Source organism: Phycodurus eques, chromosome 12 (genome assembly GCF_024500275.1).
Source record: "Phycodurus eques isolate BA_2022a chromosome 12, UOR_Pequ_1.1, whole genome shotgun sequence".
Classification (NCBI taxonomy): domain Eukaryota; kingdom Metazoa; phylum Chordata; class Actinopteri; order Syngnathiformes; family Syngnathidae; genus Phycodurus; species Phycodurus eques.
Window position 1 is genome coordinate 15,293,336 of NC_084536.1, and position 25,731 is coordinate 15,319,066.

The 25,731-nt window shown below is 39.7% G+C and overlaps 2 protein-coding genes across 2 annotated transcripts; both read right to left on the bottom strand.

The window, feature by feature from the left end:
• Window positions 1-231: 231 nt before the first annotated feature.
• On the bottom strand, window positions 232-3,484 carry gcgb (glucagon b). Its single transcript, XM_061691204.1, has 4 exons — window positions 3,408-3,484; window positions 3,217-3,316; window positions 1,091-1,246; window positions 232-438 (listed from the first exon to the last, which is right to left on the bottom strand). The coding sequence occupies exons 2-4, from the start codon at window positions 3,303-3,305 to the stop codon at window positions 327-329; spliced, it is 357 nt and encodes a 118-aa protein (XP_061547188.1). The 5' UTR covers window positions 3,306-3,316; window positions 3,408-3,484; the 3' UTR covers window positions 232-326.
• A 3,253-nt stretch (window positions 3,485-6,737) lies between these two features.
• fap (fibroblast activation protein, alpha) lies at window positions 6,738-25,296 on the bottom strand. The gene is made up of 26 exons (XM_061692446.1): window positions 25,021-25,296; window positions 24,827-24,908; window positions 23,524-23,613; window positions 23,341-23,435; window positions 23,179-23,253; window positions 21,247-21,299; window positions 20,290-20,362; window positions 19,989-20,109; window positions 18,196-18,350; window positions 17,099-17,196; window positions 16,891-17,020; window positions 16,770-16,808; window positions 16,599-16,697; window positions 14,713-14,783; window positions 14,552-14,605; window positions 13,177-13,301; window positions 12,988-13,038; window positions 12,223-12,321; window positions 12,074-12,143; window positions 11,815-12,009; window positions 11,691-11,745; window positions 11,515-11,614; window positions 8,568-8,626; window positions 7,364-7,436; window positions 7,167-7,240; window positions 6,738-6,998 (listed from the first exon to the last, which is right to left on the bottom strand). Exons 1-26 carry the CDS (start codon window positions 25,021-25,023, stop codon window positions 6,897-6,899), a joined length of 2,241 nt encoding a protein of 746 aa, XP_061548430.1. The 5' UTR covers window positions 25,024-25,296; the 3' UTR covers window positions 6,738-6,896.
• Window positions 25,297-25,731: the final 435 nt, after the last annotated feature.

Consider the following 25,731-nt stretch of genomic DNA (forward strand, 5'->3'; position numbering starts at 1 on the left):
TATGAAGATGCTCGTCAGCCTTTATATTGCAATTTATACAGATTATATCAAATACCCATACTATATATTGCACTTTTTGAGAAGTGGTAGATCAAATGTTTGATTGTAACATTCCCATTCAAATTAATGTGAGCATGAAAGAAGCATTTCATTCACAGGGTTCACTCCTTACTGAAGCACCTGATCTTAACATAATGATGATCATGATGATGATGATGATAAGAAGACCAAGGGAAAAGGATGGTACACTTTGTGAAACATTTAATGATTGCACAGTCAGTTGTAGGGGCGCGGAGTGATGACGGGGGGAGGTCGCGCGTCCACGTCTACTGTCGTCTGCCTTTGAGCCAGCTCACAAACTCCTTGGCTGCCTGGTCCTGCAGGTAGGAGCTCATGTCGCTGGTGTAGGTGCCGTCTGCGTGGCGCCGAATTACACTTCTAGGAAAACATGACGACACAGTCACTCAACTGCGCTTCCATTCACTTAAAATTAAAATTAGACATATGACTGTTTGACCTGACGTCAGATGCCCGGTTCACAGTGGTGCAAGGCCTTACCACATTTACCAACCACATTTTTCTTTCTTTTCTGCCCCCAAATTGTGGAATGCACTTCCTTTAGGCTTTTGAGCAAAAAAAGCTGCGTCTTCAATGGATATTTTTAAAAATCAATTAAAAAAAGGAATTGCTTCGGCAGTCATTCCAGTAACAATGGATTCTTTTCTTTATATTGTCTTGATTTGTGTTTTTTTTCTTGCATTAACAGTATACTGTTGTGATTCTGTATTCTATAACAACCTGAAGCACTTTGAGCCCTCTCTGTGAAAAGTGCCATATAAGTAACATTTACTGCCAAATTCTGCCAAGCAACAAGTGGGAAAGTTTCTTTGTGGATCACCACGTGCACTTTTAAAATTTCCAGTCTGAAACGTTGACACGTGAACTCACCCTGATCACGTGAAGACTCACGTGACCAAGAGAATGCGCAACCGGATTTACGCTCATGTAAATGTCACAAACTTGTTGTCTTCTACATTGCACTCATATGAACATACGACTGGTGTCACACAAGTGGAAAAGGGACGCTCACCCGTTTCTTTTCGAGTTCTTGAGCCACTGGACAAAGTCTTGAGCTCTTCTCGTTTCCAAGTATTTGCTGTAGTCGTTGGAAAACGTTCCCTCTGAATGTCTTTTCATGTTCGACAGCTCGAGAGGTTCACTCGAAACGGAGTCGTCACTTAAAAGCCTGGGGAAAATGCAGATGAAAGGCCAGGTAACTCCTTTATTTTAACTGAAATGAAGTTGATTTGAGTGCTGTGCAATGCTTTCACCGCAATTTAGTAGGCTGTCGGGCAAAAAAAAAGAAAAAAGAAATGACTCCTACAAGGTAGAATTTGACATGAATATGAGAGACCATTCATTTATTCTAAAAATGTTTCAATGAACCCATGTGTTTTCTACAATGAATCACAATTTGTATGCAATCCTACTAAATTGTTCAATAAAAAAAAAAACATGGCAATAGACCTACAACGTCTACTGTCTTTGATTTTTGTGACATTTGAAGTCCACAAGAGCTAAAACAAATGATCAAACAACAAAAGATGATGTCATAAATTGCATAGTTCGAGGGGTGGTATTTTGCGCAGATATTTTGTTAATTTTCTTAACTGTGCATCTATTAAATGAGTTTGATACATTTACATTGAAAAACAAACAGAAAACCATAAAAAAACAAAAGTAAGTTAATTATTGTCACCCATAAAAGATTTAGGCAGTGCAATCATATGATTTCTTTCAGCCAGTGAATTAAGAAAAATACTTAAAAGGAAGAGTTAGGTGCTATATTTCAATAATATTTGTGAGGTAGATTTGATGTATTATATTAACTTTAACTATGCATCTTTTGACTCGTGAGTTTGAAGCATAACAATTGAAATGATATATATATATATGTATATAATATATCCCATCCACCCATTTTCTGAGCCGCTTCTCCTCACCAGGGTCGCGGGGGTGCTGGAGCCTATCCCAGCTGTCATCGGGCAGGAGGCGGGGTACACCCTGTACTGGTTGCCAGCCAATCGCAGGGCACATAGAAACAAATAACCATTTGCACTCACAGTTATGCCTACGGGCAATTTAGAGTCTCCAATGAATGCATGTTTTTGGGATGTGGGAGGAAACCGGAGTGCCTGGAGAAAACCCACGCAGGCACGGGGAGAACATGCAAACTCCACACAGGCGGGGCTAGGGATTGAACCCGGGTCCTTAGAACTGTGAGGCTGATGCTCTAACCAGTCGTCCACCGTGTGCGTGCGTGCGTGCGTGCGTGCGTGTGTCTCTGTCTCTGTCTCTCTCTCTCTCTCTCTCTCTCTCTCTCTCTCTCTCTCTCTCTCTCTCTCTCTCTCTCTCTCTCTCTCTCTCTCTCTCTCTCTCTCTCTCTCTCTCTCGCACTCTCTCTGTCTCTCTCTAAAAAAACAAAATAAGTTGATTAAGGTATAAAGGCTCTCGGCAGTGGTGGCACGGTGGTTGACTGGTTAGAGCGTCAGCCTCACAGTTCTGAGGACCCGGGTTCAATCCCTGGGGCCCCGTCTGTGTGGAGGTTTCCTCCCACATCCCAAAAACATGCATTAATTGACAACTCTAAATTGCCCGTAGGTGTGACTGTGAGTGTGAATGCTTGTTTGTTCGTATGTGCCCTGCGATTGGCTGGCAACCAGTTCAGGGTGTACCCCGCCTCCTGCCCGATGACAGCTCGGACGGGCCCCTAGTGAGGAGAAGCGGCTCAGAAAATGGATGGATGGATGGGTTCTCGGCAGTAGAATCAAGTCAAATATTGATGAAGAAAAAGTTATATTTCAATGACAGCATGGCAAAAAGGAGAATATACTTGTATACTATAATGTAGTATAGTACAGGATATTGTATTGATTGTTGTAAAATACATAATTGTTTACAAATTTTAAAAAGGTTAAGTAAAAAAAAATTAACTTGTATTCATTTTAAGCATATTATATATACATGATGTAATTTTTTATGATACTTATTAGTATTTATTATTATCTATCTTGCATTATAATAATAAATATTGGTTATAGTCAAAATTAGTAGATTAAAATAATGAAATCATAATTTTGAAAATATACATTTAAAATGTAAAAACTGTTCAAATGAAAAGTGAATATCCTGTAAAGCACTACGCGTTGTCCTTACATTGAGTTCGTGTCGTGGTTAGGCACCTGCCAGCTGCTTTGGATGATGATGAGGAGCAGGAGTCCAGCCAGAGAGTGTGTGTGTTCCATCCTTTACGTTTCTGGAGCAAGGAAAGTCAGAGGTTAAAAAAAGACAAAAAAATCAAAGCCTACATATCATATCTGATCTGAATGTGTAGCAAAAACTCTCACCAGTGGCCTTTATGTCTGATGGGGTAGTTACGTGGATAGGGGCCCTTCTTCTCCTTCTTCTTCTTCGTGTGGTGTCCTGATGTGTTTCATGGCTGATTCTTGGCGCGCTCAGTCTTATATAGTGGAGAGCAGGCGCACTCTCCCAGGTGACTCCTCCGTCACTGGAACCTCAACATCCTCCTGTTCACGCTTGGTCCATTAATCAGCTTCTGTCTCATTGAATCTATTTGACTCCAACAAACACCACGGGAGTGACATGTGGTCAGTAAAAGGCTCCAGTCGTTGCACGTACAATCACTTTAATTGCTCAGCCATTTATGTGGACCTCAAACTCGTCACCTTATTGGCTGTATCAAAAATGAATTACAATGATGGGAATGTTCAGTTATGATCAGATGCGGGTAGTAACGAGCTACATTTCAAAAATCAAAATAGGCCATTTACGTGAATCGTATAGATCCGCTTAGTTTTTCCTGGGGGGGGGGGCGCTGAAAAAAACATTGAACGCCGGCAGCTAGACCCATTCTACGCATCCACCATCCACACACACGTAATTGTGACTGTTACTCCGCGAGAGTAATATGGGAGCGCATTGGCCTGAGGTTCCGCCTGTGCGCTCGTGACCTGCGCTTTGGATAAATCACAGGAGTTGACGAGACCAGAAAAAAACCCTTCCGTCGCTTCTGCTGTTAAGAAGTAACGATACTTTTACTCCGTTACAATGATCTAAATGTCCCTCGCTACTTTTATTGATCAATTATTGCTTATTTATCAACTACTTGGTGCGCGAGACTTCGATTTCCGCGTTGGGTGCTGTTTGCGCTAATCCCATTCAAGCGCAAGTAACGTTTAAGTCTACTTCACCATTCAAACGACACACGAAAGTCCCATGACCTCACACCAACGTCTTCTATTGGGCTTCATGGGCATAGGTATTAACACTAGATAAGTCAGACCCGCTGATCGTCGTGCCTACATGGTGGCCAAGTTGGGAAGGTCGTCGTCACGATGAAGGCAACTGCGCGCGACTCGTTTACATTTTGATGAACAAAAACAACAGATTTCATGCATGTTAGTATTTTACTGGCACTGTCTGCCCCAACGTGGATATTTCAGCTCACTTATGACTTGAGAAAAGACCTGCAGTAAATTGCATACGCACACACAGCAAAATCAGAATTTGCAGATTCACATTTTATTTTGTAATTTTTTTTTTCATTGATGTTCATTCTGTGGTTAAAAAAAAAATCTGAAGTTACTCACTATTTACTGAGTACTTGAGTCATTATTTCACTGTGCACTTTTTACACTTACGTAATTTTTTGGAGGACTACTTTTTACTTTTACTCGAGTCACATTTTTGTCAAGTAAGAGTACTCTTATTTAAGTGCAATAGTTGGCTACTCTACTCACCTCTGGAGCTGACATCCTCAATTACTACTCTTACTTTTAAGCAACATTTTTGCTCATTAGATCAGCCAGTGTCGTATTTGTTGCACTGGTCTTTTGTATTTTCGTCTTGAGGTGCTGCGGGTCGTGGCCCTGGTTGTGGTCTCAGCGGAATGTCTGGGATTTGCCTGAAAGGTCAACATTTCAGCCTACAAGAACGACACTTGGAACCTGAGAAACATACAAAAGGCTGTCTAGGTCTGCGTTAGCAAAATGTAATGCTCTGAGGAATAAAACCAGCAGGTCAACCACAGCACATAAATGCAAATCGCAGTTCATCCAGCCTGAGCAGACCTGTTGGAGTTTCTCACCGTAGAAAGGGTTGTTCACATTCAAAAAGAAGCCAGTAGAAAAGCTTTTCACAATATATGCATAACACTGAAGATAAATATGTTGAAATCAAATAGTTTTTGCGTATTGGAATAGATAATCCTGATCATTCTTAGGGGACTCAATTTATTGAAGTTCAATATTATCAAATTATATTATCAAAAATCTCTCCCTGGTGAGCCTATTGTGCTGTTGCACATGTATAAATAAAACACAAGTTAATTTAAATCAATTCATTGTGGCTGAATGTGCCTCATTTAAAAAAAAAAAAAAAAAAAAAAAAGATTGTGTTTTAAAGTAGGTCTGTCAAAATTACAGCGTTAAGGTCCATGATTAATCTGGAAAAACAAAGACACAAAGACAAAAGGCTTCTTTATACTCGCGGGGACGGCGACCACGCAGACGTCACTGCGGCTATCCCGCACGCAATTTGCCTTTATGCTCGAGCGCAACCCACACGCGCTGTTTTGAAAGTGTGCTGCGGTTCACCTCCAAGTCGGGGGTGTTGCTACGGCTGGTATTTGCTAGGACACCACAGGGTGGAGTTTCCTCTGCATTTTTTGGCCATTCAGCCAGCTAGCAGTAATGAGTGAGGAAAATGACCCGGGTCTGCTTTAAATTCCGTTTTAATAAGATGCCTTATGGAAGTGTGGATGAAAGCAAAGTTGTGTGTACATATTACTGCGATGAACTGTCATTACATCGAAGGACAGTCAGTCTAAAGTACCGCATTCGGGCAGCATACTTTTGCTAAGATTAGCAAAGATGTTAACAACACTTTAGGAAATCCAGGCGCAGTCATCAAGCTATATACTGACACAGTGCGACTCTGGCAAGTTAATCACACAGAAGACCCACGATTAACTCGATTAACAATTTTAATCACTTAACAGCACTATTTTAATGTGATATTGTTGTGCAATGTTTGAATTAGCATATTCCCATTTTACATTTTGCCTGTTTGACATTCATGCGCTATTTGGAAAAAATAAATCCGATTTTACTCACCAGTTAATCAATACGTGAATTTTTCTTTTCCACTGAAAACTTAGTCCTCAAAATACAGAATCTATTTAAGTAAGAATATTTTTTACTTTCACTTGAATCATATTATTGTAAAATAACTGTACTTTTTGGCGACTGTACCGACCTCTGATTATAACACTTAATTATGGGTTTATTATTGTGGTTGGAGTTTGCACTCCCCCTCTCCCCTCTGATAATCAGGATGAATTTGAGCCTCTGCCATATCGCTATATAGATGGATTTCTGGATTGACTGTAAAAAAACTAGATAGTAATAATTTTTAGTGCGTTGATTATGCTACAGTCACACTTAAATCCACGCGACATTTCAATTTAAACTTCTGCTATATTGACTTTTTCAGAGTTATTTAAAAAAATGTTTTACATTGATTCAGATATAGCTTGTGATGCACACATTTGTTTTACGGCCAACAAATATTCATGCTAAAATGATCAATTCATTTGCAGTGAACCATAGCCTTATGATAGTCACATTAATAACTCATACACAATCACTTTGAGTGTCTTAAGTTTATTTAAAAATAGTCAATGTAAAACATCAATGCTTATTTTGCCTGACAAAAATTGCCTGTAAGAAAAGATCTAGGAAATGTACACAATTCAACCAAACACTTACAATACATCATCAGTAAGAATGTTCAAAATAAATGCATTTTTCTCACATTTATTTGGATTTAACAAGACATTTCTGTAGGAAGTGACTCATGAGGGTGTATGTATGGTGGAAGGCGGAACCTGTGAGAGAATGGTCCTTGTCTGTGTACCACTGAAAGAACAAATCAAGAAGAAATTTGAAAAATCAACACATTTTGACATTTCCAACCACCAGAAAAGGACACGTTTCACCACTTTCCATCCATTTCCATTCATTCATTAAATCAAACACCATCGAGGTCAATATTACCCCACCACTTCCCCGCGAGCCAATATTTACCATGGCCTCGAAGTCCACCTGCTCTTCCACCAGAGCTTTGGAGATCTGCGCTGCCTGCTGGAAGTGGACATTGTCTACGGGAAACACATGGATGCTGACGTTATTTGCTTGTCCATTTTCCGTCCCGACAAACAAGAGTCCATTTGTGCAGAAAGCGTTGTACCGGCGAACAAGAAAACAAGATCAGATTAACTCACCGTCTGCTGTGCCGTGGACCAGCAGATACTTTATACCCTTGAAGTTCTTTGCTCTGGCTGTTACTGTGGAATTCTGTTAAAAACATGGATAAAAAGACCAATAAAAACTACTACAGCAGTAGTGAGCAGTCAGTCTCTGCTGCCGAAACCGAAAAGAAAAAAATAACTTATCATTTACAACCTTGATTCTAATATTTGTTCCATGAAATTGTATTAATTGAATCCCAACAGTCTATTCTCTTCATGTCATAGCGTTTCTCTTGACTGCACTGCTCCCAGTACATTAACATGTATGTTAGATGTTTTGCCCCATCAATTTATATCAGTCTAATCTGCCCAGGGCGTTTAGAATACTGAGTAGTAGTATTCTAGTCGTAGTGCTGGCCAATGTAACAAACTACAGTGGTGCCTTGAGGTACAAGTGACTCCACTTACAGGTTGTTTGAGATTTTGCTTTGACTCGCAAGCTCAGACTTAAGAGACAAGCGCTGTATGGTGGCAGTGAACGCGACTCAACACACTGCAATAAGCAGCAGTTTGACCAATAGTGAACAATTCATCCAAAAAAGACGCTTCAAGCTGTTTAATGCCACTTGCATGTGAACTTTCCTGTCAAACTAAACAGAAAACAAAGACACCCCCCAGTCATATATTCTTTATCCTCTGTGTAAAATGACTAATAGTGCTGTATTGATGAGCTGAAGATGATTTGATGTCTCAGTGACACGTTATCATGAATACTATCAGGACAAGCCCCAATGAAATATGATTGGCTGCTGCATCCAGGCAGAACTGCCTGGAACCCAAGTGGAATTCAAAACAAAACCTCAATGAACAATATGTCTGGATCTTATACTGTCCCCAAGTGGAGAAGGCAGGCAGTGCGATAAAAAGTTGTTCTTTTTATTCGATTTAACCATGCTATAACTGTATGGTTTTATAAAGTATAATAGTATGGAGTGCTATTTTTCATCATATTTTGAGTTTCGAGCGTGGTCACGCAAAAAAATTAAGCTTCTATCTCAAAGCGCCACCGTGGTTGCAATGGGACCGTTTCTTTAACCGATCAGATTTCAAATTGGCCTCACAGGTCCAGTTAGCTGGCCCACAATAACATCAGAATTTTCCCGTCCTCTTCGTGGTTGGTTTGAGCAAGCGAAGTTCGACAAGCCAAACTGTCTGCTGTTGCGATCATAATCATTACCTTATAAGAGTCTGAATTCTCTGTCGGTGTGCCCATGTAGCGTTCAGTGTACACAGCATCTGCAGGACATATGATTATTGTTAACTTGGAAGTCTTCACGACAAGCATGCATGCTAACACAACAAATGTGAATTCCAACAGAATTCTTGTGGCAGTATTTTTAACATTACTACATTAAAGAATGAGAAAGGCCAGCTGTCTTTCTAGTTTTTCCCTTGCACGAATGAGGAGAGATGGTACAGAGAATGCAGAATGCAGCACGCAAGGTCTTCTGACAAACATCACGACTGCTGTTCAACAAAAACATTGGGCCGCCTCTACCCAATGTGGCGCCCTCGGCAAGATTTAATTTGGCGCCCCCTATATCAACGATTTCCATACGCTTACAAAGGTAATGTACACCAACACACCCGTGACCCTAGCGAGGGTAAGTGCTATAGAGATTTGATAGATGGACAATATGCTTACTTCAACACTGATGTAAAGTTAAAAACAATTAACATACTTTAGTAAATACAATAAACAATAAAAGCATCATTAATGCTACCACATCATTTATAGCAATATTTATTGGTGTTTGCTTTACATGTGAATCTGTGTTAGCGTTTCCATTTTAAGAGATAAGAGAAATAACTAGTTTTAAAACACCTGCAATTATAGTGAAAGTAATTTTTTTGCCCCAAGTTTGTGGCGCCCCTTGGAGGTCACAGCGCCCTAAGCATTTGCCTGTACAGTATTGCCTAATGGGGGTCCCGGCTCAGCCTCTCCTCATGCTTATGTCACCAAACCGTGTGTTGTCTTCTTTCAATTAAGTTTTAGCCATAGGCAACAAGGGTTTACTTATTTGTTATGATGGCTCCCAAAAAAAAACAATTGAAGAAGAATTGTCCAAAATGTCTTGGTAAGAAAGTAAGGGTCTAACCCAATAATCAATTAAGACAGTATATGTACAAACTCGGGCCGGGACTTTAACATATTAATCATTTACAAACAAATTAATTTAAAAAAATATCGCATTTTGTGTGCGGAACAACACAGAAACTTTGTCAGTGCACCATTTCCTGGTACACCGATTACACTGACCCACAGATCAGACCTCAGATACCAAAATGGAGGAATAGGTTGAAACAGCATTGCTAGCAGTGATAGGAGGCATATTTCAGTTGAAAAGAGCTGCCCGATTGAAGCCTTAAAAAAAGCGTGGTTATGTGCAATTGGTGCAAAAGGAGTTTTTATACCACCGAAGCACCGGAGTGTAATGTGATCACGAAATGTGATCCAACTTTTCAACTCCCACCCCAAAACCATTTAAAGGCAATGTTGTTCTTAAAAAAAAAAAAAAACCTCTATAATGGCACTATAACTTTAGGTCTGATTAATGTTGGCCAGGGATATTTTGTATTAGTTTTTCTCCTGTTTTGTATTGAAATGCTATTAAAATGCATCTCCAGAGTTAACAATATTCCTGTCTGTGTCAATTATTTGATTAAGTCGTCCACTAAAATCCATTTAAATTTAACCATGTTGCTGTTTAAGACAAATATTATGCGATTTTTAAGACGAACACTGAATGCAAGTAACCATGATTAATCAATTACAAAGCCTCTAATTAATTTGATTTTTTTTTTAATCAAGTCCCAACCCTAGTTCAAACGAAAAAGACAAAAGTCATGATTGCACAAGCTTAACGCTAAACAGGTGCAGTCAAATACTACACAATGCACAAACAGGCGTTTCCACACATACTGTACCACACACACACAAACACACGCAGACACAAACTCGCTCTCTTTTTCTCTCGCTCTCTCTAAAATGGAAACTCAGCGCCCTGCCAAGTAGTGGCAGACATAAGCTGGCATCCTTTACCAGTCAGCAGATGTCCAGCAGCAGTTCAGCTCAACTGGCAGAATTCACTTTTAATTTTTTTATGGAAGAAAATACTCAGCTGGTGTGGAAACTAAGCTGACATGGTGTCCAAAACGATGTAGTAGTGGTTGGAATAAATATTTAGATATTGTCACAATGAGTATAAATATTTAGTAGCTCTAGCAGAAGGCAAGTGAAAGTGTTAAGATAAGTAAAATTGCTACTGCAATCGTCTTGGGTCAGATATTGTTCATAATTTTTATTCACATTTGAAAGTCGGAAGAAGTTTATTCATAAATTATTTGGATATCAAGTAATATATTTAAAACAGTACAACTGCTAAAGTTAAGAATGGGATTTTTTTAAACAAATACAACAGTTGATCAAGTGCTTTTTCATGTCACCACAGCAGAGATTATCGTAAATTGAAATCAGAAATCAGAAGACAAGGATAATAGTTTGTTCAAGTATTGTTTAAGTTACTGTAGAAGAAGGGTTTGGTCACAGAAAAATGCAATATCTCAACACTATTGTTTATTATGATGATCATTTGGAATTTGGGTACGGATTTTAGCATCGATCAGAAAATTGGCAAAAATGTTGATAATTGTTTTCCAAAGTAAAAGATGTTTTCAAAACCGTTATTTTGATTAAACACAAAGATAATCAGTCTGCTTTATTATTATAATATATATAATTACGAATATTTACTGCGTTTTAAAATAATAAATATAGTCATTCATATTAACTGTTACGAGGCTGAAATTCCGAGTATTCGGACAATTTTAGGTTAAGTTCAATTATAAAAAACAATTTGATTGATTAATTTGGTCATCAATTATTTGTTGATTAATCGTTGGACCTCTAGTTAAATCTGTGCATAATGTTGCAGTGTTACGCACTAATATTAAATGGACTTTTTAGGAATAAAGTATATTTTTTTTTTTTTTTTTTAATGAACACATAGGCCTACTACGCTACTATGTATATTCTAAAGTTGGTGGCGATGTTGATACTTGGAGAGCTAAGTATTTTTTGAGGTAGTACATGGTGTACAAAGTTTGAGAGTTTGTTCACTCACCATAATATTGCCACTTGGCGACTGGGGCAACTGCAATTCCACACTTAAAAAGTCCAGTTCCGGCACCCAGGGCCATCGAGGTGACGTACCCGCCATAGGACTGAATATTAATGAGAGGAATTGTCCAAAAAATGTAATAAGATATAATCAATAAAGTAATCCAATGTTGCACTTACCCAGCCCCATATGGCTATCCTGTCTTTGTCAATAAAACCCATATCAATGAATTTTCTGAAAACAGAACGCATTGAAGAGCAGTGCATTTGGTCTGAGTTCTAAAGTCAAAACACACTTTTGTACCTGACTGCCGTGATCTGATCCTCCACCTCAAATGTGCCGAGACGCCGATAGATGGCGTGCATTATCTCATCACCTTGGTAACCGCTTCCTCTTCCATCAAATCTGGCGATGACGATCCCGTAGGTGCTGGCCAGGAAGGTGCCCCAGTTCAACTTGAAACGATAATCTACCATCTGACTACAGGGGCCACCATACCTGCAATGGTGTGTTAGTCAAAACGTATTCTTTGATCGTGATCTGAGCGGTTTTGTTCACTTACACGTCAATAAGAAGAGGGTACTGTTTGGATGATTTAAAATTAGGGGGTAACATCATCTGATACCAAAGATCTGTTGGAAAAAATATCAATTAAATGTTCTCCCTTACATTCAATGGATTAAATTGAACACCAAATGGGGATAATCTTACCAAATCCTGAAAGTTTCAAGGTGCCGTACTTCATTGTTGGCATTTGGAATTGCGTGAGAATGTTTTCAATTTCTTTGTTTTCTTCAAGAGTGGAGAGCGCTAACAAAATAAGTACAATGAAATGAGTTGCTTGGTGATAAAACATTAAAATCACACAATGGTGCCTTCGAGTGGCGTGCAATCGGAGGGGGCAATGGCCCCAGGCATCCCCCTGGGAGGGGGCATCGATATGGGTTTGGGTGGGTATCCAGCCCACCCAACATTATTATTTTTTAACTATAATGCATTGCTGTTGAGTTTCTATTTTATATAAAGTATATTTGTGAGTGAAATGTTAGCACCTACAAATAGTAGTTTGAGTATTTAATTTTTGTTGGATATTGTATATATTGAATTTCCCTGTGGTAATGAATATAGTGTACAATAGTATTTGTCTAATATAATGAAATTGCAGGTGATGTGGCAAGAATACAAAGTTCAAATAGGTGATACTTTATAAAACTATTGCTCTGACATTTTCACTCACAAAAAAAAATTATATTGGCTTCATATTTTCTTGACAGCCAGTTTCACACAATACGTGTGACTTTTGTTTCATTAACTTTGTGTTTAATGCACATGAATATAAATATTTGTGACATTGAACTAACAAAACACGAATCAATTCATTTTTTGGAGCAGAGACAAAGTGAATCAGCCGATTTGTAATGGCTGATGTGACAATGAAATTCTGGCTGGTAGATGTGCATGCATGTGTATACATACATGCACCTGGGCCTCGGTTGTCAATGAGCGTGTAGATGGGAAAACCAGGTCCTGTTCCATACAAACACAGGTTTAGATTAGATTAATCAGGGGGAAAAGTGTCATAAATCCACACTGTTATTATCCACACTGTTATTCACAGACCACACCATTGGAGCACAGGTGATTTTACAAATGTGTGTAACTGACCGTAGCAGTCCATGCGGTAGTACGAGGCGTCAGTGCTGAGGTAAGCTGAGTTGTACTGACACCTGTCTTTGTTGAAGTCGCAGGTGAGGCACTGACGGCTGGAAGGTCGGCTTGCGATTGTCACCCTGGTACACAAGCGACACGCAACTATTCAGGTGTGCAATGGCGCTCACGCCAATTCTTCTTTACAAGCTATTGTGTTAGATATGTGGACTGTGCAAATGAAATACTTTACTGTATGCCAGTGTTTCCCAACCTTTACTGAGCAAAAGAACACAAATCCACCAATAGGTGAATCTGCGGGTGCTAAACTGCGTGTATGAGGGGTTCCACAGTATATCAAATCCTTTTCCCCCCAATGAAATGTATGGAAATGTCATTAAAATAGTTACGTTTTTATAAAAAAGAAATGTAAAAAAACACTGTATTGTAGGAAAACAAAAGAGAATTTAAATAAATAATTAAAGAAATAAATAACATAAAAATCAACTGTTTTTATGAAATGTAATAACTGTATATACCAGGGATGGGCGAGTATCGATACCAGGTATTTGTATCGGGCTGATGCTGGCCTTATTTCAAGGTATTGGGTACTCACGAAGGCTAGTGATACCAGCCACTGACGAGTAAGTCCTCCTTGCCAGTAGTTGGCGCTACACTGCAGCTGTTTAACACATCGGCGACTCATCATGTGCATCAAAAAGAAAGAAAGGGTCTTGGTCACAATGACCTGTCATTGTGTTAACTAATATTGCATACAGTTGAGTACTCAAGAGTTAATACTTGGACCGGTATTGGTCTGAAAAAATGTGGTATTGAACATCCCTAGTACATACTGTAGTAAAAGTGTTGGATGTGTTCCTGTAAGGCTGAGTGGGTGATGTCATTAACTGAAATCTGTCCTGGGCTGTTATTAAAGTGTTTCTGGTTGTGAGTGTGACCTACAGCAGCTCCTTGTGAGTGTTCTCATTTTGTATTTGTGTGTTTGAATGTTTGTTCTGTTTCATAAACGTCTGAAAGTCCATCGGTGACCGTGGCTCTCCTTGCTCACATGCCAGGGATTTTAATCGCTTGGAACACAAAGCAAAAACATAAAATAAAATAAAAAATCACTTATTCTGTTTATTCTAATTACTCATTCTGTTGTATGAATGGCAACAGGTGGATACACAGGTTAATTCTACCTTCTGCCATCCAGCGGAAAATAAATTAATTGTTCTGCCTGTCACTACACGACACTGGCATACATAGATGAACAAGGACAATTTATTTGTAGTAAATACATGATCATTTTTACCAATTTAAATGACATTGATAAGGTTCCACTTTACTGCCTAATTTAAAAAAGAGATAGAGCCTAAGGAAAATCGCTTACCTGTAAAGATTTCTCTTCACAGGCACCCCCTGATGCTCATTACTCACAAAATATCTGTGGAAAAGAAGTTAGTGAAATCACATTTCACTGCTTTTTTTTTTTTTTTTTTTTTTTTCTTCTTAAAGCTTCCATAGGTGACTTTTAATGGTATTCTCACTCACATGGCATCTTTTGTCAGCTTGGATATGTAAATGACTTCCCACTTGCCCGAGGTAATAGGTGTCGCCTTGCCCTTCAAAAGAGGCCTCAAGTCAGTCAGTCAGTTAAGTCAGTACATCCATGAATTTACTGCGCATATTAGAGCTCGGACTGGCTTTTAAATCCTCATTCGCTATTTGCATGGAGAGTAACGAATTACCGTAATTTCTCGTGTATAATGTGCACCCATTTATAATACGCACCACCAAAGTAGACCTCAAAATTCGGGAAAACCTTTCTACATATGTATAATCAATTTTTTTTCAATGCATGATTTTGTTTCTACCCGTATGACCAAAACATAAATTATCTGTATTTTGTTAGTTTTTTTTTTCAAAGAATTATTCTGAAGTTAAGCACTTTATTTGAACACGTAATCCTTATTTTTTTGTTTACTTGCTCTTATTTTGAAATTCACAGCCCTACTTTTATTTCGTAAATTAGAAAACACTCAGTTGTGCTCATATGTTTGATTACCAGGTAGAATTTGTAAGATGGGTTCAATTCTTTAAAGAAAAAAAGGACCAGGCGAAGAATTTTTTCCCCAATGGGATTCAAATAAAACGCTCAAGCATTTCAGAAAAGCATTTACATTAAACAAAACATAACCATAAAGAAATTAATGATGGTTGTTGTTCAGTCATCAGTCATTTTTATTAAAAAAAATAAAAAAATAAATAAATAAAAAAATCACAAATTCTGCCCGGGTATGTAAACTTATGAGCACAACTGTACATATATACAGTCATACGTACCTCTGTCATATTGGAAATGAAAGTGTAGGCTACACCTTTTTTTATAACCACTAGGTGGCGGTGGCATTTTGGAATGAAAGTGTACACCTTTTTCATAACCACTAGATGGCAGCATACATTTATAAAATGTGAAAGTTTTTTTCCATTTGCCCCTATACCCATGTATACTGCGCACTATTGACTTTTGACAATTTTTTGGGGGAAAAAAATGCACATTATACACGAGAAATTACGGTACTTCCAAATCAGAATCGAAGCGTTACTCCCTGTACTATTCCGAAGTAATAGTCTAACAAATGAAAAATCCAATTTGTTACGTCTCCCTCTGGAAAGGTTTTCGTTTTTAGTTTAAAAAGGCTTACTTTAACCCTCTCCGGGTTTTGTGCCTGTCGGTGCCATACATTTTCACTGCCTTAGACCAGCTGCTAGCCAGGGCTACCTAGCCAGCCGGCTATCTGCCACGTGTTGGATGAACTTTCTCCCATTATTTGTGCTGTGGTCGTAGTCCACCTCGGCGATGGCTCCTTTTCGGCTTCAGTTGTGGCACTGCCATGAATATCCTTGCAGCTCCTTGGGCTAGGCTATCGGACGCATCCTTCCGCGCAGATCTGATTTTGTTTTGTTTTTAAACATTATGCGGTGATCTCGGTTGAGCTACAATGGGTACATGCACAGAAACTATCCACAGTAAGTCCAAATGGCGTCTGCCATAAACAAAGGCTAAACGTGAAATATTTTTTATTTTCTAAGGCAATGCATCATGCCTGCATTGCAACTCGTTAGAATAAATTAAGTGACGTATTATTGTTTGATTTGTTGTGATTTGAATGCAATTCAACAGATTCAAGTTTTTTTTTTTTTTTTTAAGGCAGACTTGAGTGCTAATTCGAGTCACCACCGATTTGTACATAGCCTGAATGTATATGTATCCTTTAAAACAGGAACAGCCATGTTTTCAGACTGTGGTGCATAGACAAAATTAGAATGTTCAATTGTTGGAAAATCATACAGTATATAGCATTTTCTTATCACATGATGAACATTTTTGCGAGAAAGCATTACATAGTGTAACACTCAACACTCCAAGGACTTACATCTTTGATGTGATGAATATGTTTGTAGCCACTGGTGTCGCTTAGCACTTTATAGAAACTGATTTTATCTTCAGCAAAGAAAAGAGGCAACGGCACATACTGCAAGGAAAAAAAAAAAGATTTCAGTTCAGTTTGCACGATATTTACAGCAATCCTGGTAATAAGACTCACATAGCCAACCCAGCCTGTCTTGCTCATTTGCTCAAATTTCTACACAAAAAGGAGAACAATGGCTGTATTTAATAAACATGTAATCATGATCAAATCACGTCATCGGTGAAGGGAACGCGACCTGTTTTTCTTGCCAGCTGCTTCCGTCAAAGTCGTAAATCTGCACGAGCACGTAATTCTGCTTTCTGGTGAGCCACTGCACCGCGACACGGTCGTCTGTGACCCAGGTGACCGAGCACAAAAGGTGATCGCTGAACACAAAGTGACAAGAAATGAAACACTCCAAACTGGATGCAACAGCTGACCGATCGAGGTATGAAAATACAGACCCAGATGCAACAGAAGCAGGGGGGAGCACTTGGGTGTGGTGGGACGTATTCATAGTATCAACCACAAACAGTTTGACCTTAGTCAGAGGTGACCCAGCCTGCAAGAGATTAATTATTAGTGGATGACATTTTATGCCAGGAAAATACAGAGCATTTAAATTTCTTAAAAAAAAAAAAAAAAAAAAAAAAAAACTTTTTTAACCAAATTGCAAATGTAATTGAACACAAAAACAAAAATTGCACACACGAAATGAAAAGAGAATACTGTACATACCATCGGGTCTGTGTGCCTTTAAGAGGCGGGGCATGGTGGGCAGGCGTGTGAATATCTGAGTGAGAGGTGTTGCTGACAGCAGCTTCTGCATGAGTGTGCTCACTGTGTTTTACACTTTTTTTGGGGGTAGGTAATAAACAGTTGTAAAGAGGAGAGCCACAGTCACCAATGTACTTTTCAGCCATTGCCGAATGGCACCCCACCAGGCCCCGCCTCTTAAAGGGACATGCATGTACACAGACGTGACAATATGTACTGTATGTTAATACATTTTAGGCTTTAATTTGCATTAAAATAAATTTTCAATGTGTTCAAAAGTAAGTTAAGTTTAAATGTCATTAATGAGTGATGGAGGGGTAAAACTATGAAAAACATTTTTTTATAAGGTCTATCACAGGTTTTCACCTATTGTAGGTGTGTCTGGAATGTATCTCACATGATAAAGCTTCCAATCAAATTGTTCTGATGTCCTCACTCTACAGCGGAACCTCTTAAGTCGAATCCCACTACACTAAGTTGTACAATTTACAATGTGAGCAACATGTTTAACATTTTAGTAGTCTTTTTTTCATTTTTGTTTTTTGTGATAAAACTGTAGAAGTGATAGCCAAAATAAAATGTGATAACTACAGAACTGAGAACATTGCAACGTAGTGCAATGCGATACACACATCACTATGGCTAAATCCACTAACAAATAAAGAGTGGAATGTAGATTTTCTTAAGCATTTTAGCTCAGTAGCTCTCAGCATTCACATGAAATTTCTTAGGTGAGTGCAAGTACTACTTTGAAATATTGTCATTGGAATGCATTCAATCCCACCTTTGGGTAAGGAATGGCCACAGTTTGAGGGTACTGCTCCGCTCCGTACAAGGAAAACTCCACTTTGGTAACTTGTGTGTCATTAAACTCGGCGTAGGCCAAGAAGCGTGCCGTTGAAGACCACCACAATGCTCCATTTGATGCAAACACCTCCTCTAGAGTCACACATACAGGAACAACCAAGATTAAACAAAAAGCCTTACCTTTCGTTGTTATACAGGGTGTTCCAATAAACATTGTCATCGTTTTGTACTCTAATAACATAGCTAACTCTCTCTCAAATGATCTCAAAATTTAACAAGTTTGTTGTTTTCCATTTTCTTTTTTCCCATGGTGAATAATGACATTCCCTCACAGTGGAAAGCCATATTGTGTGTTAGAATACGCTCAAAGACAGTCAAAAAAGATTCTTGCAGAAGATCAACAAAATTACACCAACTGAAAAGTAGGTTTGGACATGGCACAAAAAAGTGAAAGAAGAATGCAAGAAGGAAAATATCCTCTAGGCATATTTAATATAATGAAACAAATATAACAGGTGCTTTGATGCCATCTTGGTGCCAAGTACCTATGTTACATTGACTTGAGGAGCTTCGTGGAGACAAAAGTATTGCTTTGACACCATCTTGTGGAATATTGGTGCCAAGAAGCTATGTTGAAGTCTGGGGAGGAGCGTCTTATTAGACAGGCCAAACCCCTGTCTAATAGAAAACTAGTGCTTCTGCATCAGGAATTATGTTGAAGTGAGTTGAGGACCTTCACAGAGATAAAAGTAGTGCTTTGTCACCATCTTGTGGCATCTTTGTGTTAAGGAACGATGTTAAAGGTCCTGTATTTTGCCAAACCAACTTTTCCTAGTATTTGGGATGTAATGCTGGCTCTATAGTGCCTCACTAAACGTGAAACATGAATTAAAATCCAGATGTATTTTTCTGTCGTGAGGGCTGAAATCAGGTCCTTCGAATTTCTCGAGCTTATCTACATCACTAGCAAAGGTCTCCGCCTTCCTTTTCCACTCCTGAGCCAGCGATGTAAACATAACAAACGTGTGCTCTCACAAGTGGGTCTTCTACGTGGAGGCAACCAATCTGAGGAAAGCGGGCGGTCTTGGCCAGATATGGACAGTGGATAATAACTTGGGTCAAACAGAAATAGCTGTCAGAGGGGCCTTTTCTGAACACTTGTATGACAAAACCAAGGTGTTTTTTAATTTTTTTAAAATTGTTTTTATGAAATTGACACCACGGAATGGTTAGCACATGTGCCTCACAGTTCTGAGGAGCGGGGTTCAAATCCCGGCCCCGCCTGTGTGGAGTTTGCATGTTCTCCCCGTGCCTGCGTGGGTTTTCTCCGGCCACTCCGGTTTCCTCCCACATCCCCGAAGCATGCATTGTAGGTTAATTGAAGACTCTAAATTGCCCGTAGGTGTGAATGTGAGTCCGAATGGTTGTTTATATGTGCCCTGCAATTGGCTGGCGACCAGTTCAGGGTGTGCCCCACCTCTCGCCCGAAGAGAGCTGGGATAGGCTCCAGCACACCTGTGATCCTCATGAGGAAAAGCGATACAGAAAATGGATGGATGGATGAAATTGACACTTTTATAGTAAGTCCATGTTAGACAGTCACTCTATGGAGGTCTAAATAGCCAAAATACGGGACCTTTAAAAAGCTTTGCATTGGTGCCGACTATTTCAAAACAGCCTGTATTATATCTTCTATAATATCAAATATTGATTGGACATCTTTCTCAATTGAGACGTACACACAAACCTGAACCGGCGTATGTTCCTTACCCTCATATACCCAGTCAGGCACGCCATTCAGGATTTCATTCTTTTTCCCATTGTGGGTCACTTGTACAGCTTCAGCAGTGACATCAGCTTTTAAAAAGACATTGTAGTCCGATATGTAAGCCTGCACGACAACACGCACTCGTCGTTATTAACATGAAAGAGGCCTCATGAGCTGTGAATACAAGCGCACAAACTGCTGGGTGGGCCGTGGTGGTAGCAGCAGCATAAGGCAGAGGCGGCGATGCTGAAGTTGCTGCACAAATACACAGGGACAAGTGAGGAGGTTGTGGTGGAAACTCACATATTTGTGTCCCACTGGCGCCCAGCTGAAGTACTGCACCTCGGCTGGAAAACTCACATTTGGAACAAATGTCCTACAGTGAAACATGAAATAGAGTTATTAAGAAGTAAATCACAAATACTATTCATCTGGGGTGTACGTACACTCCTCATAAAATGATAGGATGAACCTAAAATACACGATAACATTTACAAGTGAACTTAATTTGAGCTTGTTTAGAGAAGCACAACAGGTGTTTGATACATCAATCGACCAATACATTTGCAAGGACGTCTACTTCCAGTATATGCCTTTCTGTGACTCTTCCAGTCTCTCGGTTGCAACCTGCTGATGACACTATAAGCTCAGTGTTGGCAAGACTTCACACAGGATATTCTCATAGGGAAGTGGCCACTCCGGTTCGAGCAGGTGGATTCAAGCCTTGATTTTATTTTGTGGATATTTGTTACTCAAACGGACCAATTCACGTGTAGATGGGCAGTGACAACACGGTGACCAGCTGGAAGCAAAGGGTTGCGACTTGCGGTAGGGTTTGTGCCGCCTTATTGATTTCGTTTAGTTTTGTACGTCAATGACAAAGTGAGTAGGGACACACGTATACGGCAAGTGCCTTGTTTGCAATTGCCATTACTTGTTGAACCAGAATGTGTTATTAGAGTATATATTACGTGATGTTAATTACCTTCTATCGACCGCTAAGTCAGCAAATTAGAAAGACGAGAGACTGGAGGAGTCACAGAAAGGCTTGGAAATCTTCACGACTCAAACACATGAATTTCCCCATTCAACTGCTTGTTAGAATACACCAAGTTGTGCAAAACGAACTGAAACATTGACCAGTTGTCACGTGAAAGCCGAATATCCTTTACTTTTTGTGAGTAGTGTGTGTTATGCTTCATTATGATTAAAAAGAAAAAAACGCATTCTTTCCTGACACACAAAAAAAAGGCTACTCACAAATTGCTCCGGTCATAGATGGAGTATGAGGCTGTGTAAGAGTGTCTCCATTGCTGGTGGATCGAAAACACAAAAACTGCTATTGTATTATTAGATTACTGTATAAATGGAGATACACTTCATGAGTACACAGCATTAAGTGCACGTGCACAATTTCTTCTTCTTTTCCTTTCGGCTTGTCCAGTTAGGGGTTGTCACAGCGTGTCATCCTTCCCCATGTAAGTCTATTTCCTGCATCTTCCTCTCGAACACCAACTACCCTCATGTCTTCTTCCCTCACTACATCCATCAACCTTCTCTTGAGTCTTCCTCGTGCTCACTCTCCCGGCAGCTCCATCCTCATCATGAAACCATACCGTTGCTCACAAATACTCACTTCTGTCCTAAGACTAGCCGTCACTTCTCGTTCCCATAAGTTCATTGTGTGGCTCATCAACTTTATTCCTCTATAGTTCTCACAGCTCTGCACATCACCCTTGTTGTTAAAAACTGGCACCGTCACACTTTTCCTCCATTCCTCAGGCATCTTCTCACCTGCTAGAATTCTGTTGAACAAGTTGGTCAAAAACTTCACAGCCGCCTCTCTTCGATGCTTCCATACCTCCACAGGAATGTCATCGGGACCAGATGCCTTTCCATTTTTCATCCTCTTTAATGCCTTTCTAACTTCCCTCTTACTAATCATTGCTACTTCCTGGTCCACGACACTTGCCTCTTCTACTCTTCCTCCCCTCTCATTTTCCTCATTCATCAACTCCTCAAAGTATTCTTACCATCTATCCAGCACACGACTGGCACCAGTCAACGCATTTCCATCTCTATCCATAATCACCCTGACCTGCTGCACATCCTTCCCATCTCTATCCCTCTGCCTGGCCAACCTGTTTAGATCTTTTTTTCCTTCTTTAGTGTAAAAGCGAGTCATCATATTCCCCTTGCTTGGCCTTTGCCACCTCTACCTTTGCCCTACGTCGCATCTCCATATATTCCTTTCTCCTCTCCGCAGTCCTCTCAGTGTACCACTTCTTCTGAGCTAACCTCTTTCCTTGTATGATTTCCTGTACTTTGAGGTTGCATCACCAAGTCTCCTTCTCTCCTTTCCTACCAGAAGATGCACCAAGTACTCTCCTGCCTGTCTCTCTGATCACCTTGGCTGTAGTGGTCCAGTCTTCTGGAACCCTCCTGTCCACCGAGAGCCTGTCTCACCTCTTCTCGAAAAGCCGCACAACACTCTTCCTTTCTCGGCTTCCACCACATGGTTCTCTGCTCTGCCTTTGTCTTTTGAATCTTCCTCCCCACAACTGGAGTCATCTTACACACCACCATCCTATGCTATCTTGCCACACTCTCCTCTACCATTCCCTTACAGTCAGTAACCTCCTTCAGATTACATCGTCTGCACAAGATGCAATCCACCTGCGTGCTTCTACCACCACTCTTGTAGGTCACCCTATGTTCCTGCCTCTTTTGGAAGAAAGTGGTACGGACAATGGATGGATAGATGTTAGTTGACTTTTATGTCCAATACATTTGAACTGAATCATTATTTAAGTACAGTTATTTTATTATGCACTATATGAGCGCAGTGCCAATGTTCAAATTGCATAATATTTCAGTGGCTTATAATGATAATAATGATAGTTTGTAAGGAATAAAAACGCTCTCGTTTTTGATGAGCAGTTTATTTTCTTTAGGTGGTCCATGGTGTAAAAGGTTAGATAACCACTGCTAAATGATCAATACTAAAAAAAGAATACATTTTAATTAATAAACGGCTACATTAATGAAATAAATATTAGATAATGATTTATAAATGATAATGATAAATAAATTAAATTGGTGGGCCGGATTAAAGAACGTACAACTTGTTGGACTTTCATAAGGAGACCCCCTTTGCGCACCCTTGCATTCGGCACATGCATGATCTCTCACCTTTGTGTAATTGCTTTCAAAGGCAACATATTTACGATCCCCCGACAACAGGTAGTCTGTGGCGTCCACTTGATCCTGTAATAAGACACTCGATATAAAAAAGGCCATCCTATTCCAGTAGTGTTTGGTGTCAAATATATGTTTTTTAAATACATATATTACAAAGGTTGAATTGCTCAAGTATAGTGACTCCTTGTTTGTTTCCACATTGTGAAGGAAGACGCTCCCATCTCTTGTTTTGTGCAGATACTCGTTATCTGCACGTGCAAAATAACAACACACTTGTGAGAGATTTGTTCCGACAGGTAAGAAAAAGAGAGGGCGACTTGGAAATGCTATAAATACCTGATATCCAATACAGATTGTAGGATCTCCACCTAATTGTGTCATTGAAGTAGTCTTCAAGGGTGAAAGGCCTTTTGGGACTTTCTGAATCTGAAAAAAAAAAAAAAATGAGGTGGAGGAAGAAAAATATGCATGGTTGTCTTTGTGTCACATGGGGGTGCTATTTGGGCCACAGCTGTATGACTTAAAGACAGAGAGAGAGACTGGGGTGTCCAAACTTTCTTATGAGGGCCATGTACAGGAAAATCAAAGGATGCGAGGGCCTTTATAACAGCCTTGGACTTTAATTTGTTAAACACGCTAAAATCAATTCATCAAGCAATCTTTTTGCACAATTGTTTTTTGTCAATGTCTTTATGTCCCCAAAGTGTCGTACTAGAGCGGCTCCAACTACCGGAGACAAATTCCTTGTGTGTTTTGGACATACTTGGCAAATAAAGATGATTCTGATTCTGATTATGTTTATATACAGTGGTACCTTGACATAAGAGTTTAATTAATTCAGTGACCAAGCTTGTAACGCAAAACATTTGTATCTCAAATATTTTTTTTCTCAATGAAACAAATGTAAATACCACCAATTCATTCCAGCCCTCGTGCTCCTTCTGGTGTACCCGCCTTGGCCAACGGGCCAAAGGTTCACAGCTACAGTAAGTGACTTAGTAAGATGTAGTTATATTATAATATATATATATATTTTTTTTTGCAGAGGATAAAGAAAATATATCTGTGATTATTGTTCTATTATCTGTGTGCATGTGTTGTGGCAACATTTAATTATATTTTTTTCAAATATCCGTTTCTTAAAGCCAGTATAACACCGCCACATACTGTAGATGCTATTTGTTAACCTCGTGTTTGCATTAAGATAGCAGACAGTCAAATTATTATTGTTTTAAATAGACAACGTAAGTATCTGTGTTTTATGTTTAGTTTGAGAGTAAACTCACACTGGGAATGAAAATAAACAGCTTGAAATAAAAAAAAAAAAAAAAAAAAATCAGCCAAGCAACAAATCGAAACTTCAAAAACCCGTAAACTGGGACGCTCGTAAGTCAAGGCACGATACCACCGTATAGCCTATGAGTCAGATCGCTAAGAAAATGAACGCAAATGGACTTTGGACACCACTGCAGTGTAACAACCAAATGCATAAAAAAACATCACGGGTGAGTGCAACGCACCAAACCGGAGCAGAAAAACAAAGAATTCAAGTCACACCGGTTGTCCATGCAGATGCCGCACTGATACGAAAACACATTTCATTGCAAACAATTAATAAACATGCTGAAAGGTCACTTACTGCTGAAGTAAACCGCCGTCACGGTTATTAACGTGATGACGACAGCCGCCCCTAGCAGCACCCACAACACCTTGCTGCAGCCCTGTGGAGGGTCACACCATTATTGGGCTTTCCCCACCCCCCTCATCCCAACCCCCCCAAAAAGTACTGTATTTTCCAACCACACTAGTAACAAGTGATCCACTAGTACTGACCATGACGCAGATGAAGTGGACGCGCGCCCCTTAAAGGATCCTCAGTGCTCCAAACTTGACCGTAACTCCTCTTCTGGTGGACATACTCTCGCTCCGAATAGATAGATAAAAAGATGTTGAATAAATCCACAAAGCGAGCCACCAAACAAACAAAACATTCATAAAAAAAAAAAGAAAAGTGAGCGCCGTCCCTTGTGTGTGTAGTTGAAGTCGACTTCTCACTTCCCGTCGCGTTCCCGAGGAGAGTCCTTCACCAGACGCGTGCAACGCCGCTCGGATAACTCGCACACACCACACACTTACGCAGACGCGCACACACACACACACACACACACACTTACTCAAACGCGCATGCGCGCACACACACACACACGCACGCAACTTTCTTTTTCGCTTGTAAGCACGACATTCAAATTCTTCAGCACTGCAGAAGTTTCAGTCGTTTTTTTTGGTCACTTTTGCCTTGGTTGTGCAAAACCACTTGAGCTCCCAACATTCCAAAAATGGTGCATTTTTACATTCATTTGTGCTACAGTGACAATGTATTAAGTACCACATTAATTATTTGTGATTCAAATCAAACAACTCAAATAACATTTTAACCAGTTCACCTGTTGCCAGGCAGACTTTACGCCTCCACCATAACTGCCCCATAAACCACGGAAATTAGCATGTAAAATAGTCACAATTGTTACTGTTTGGGAGGCTGGA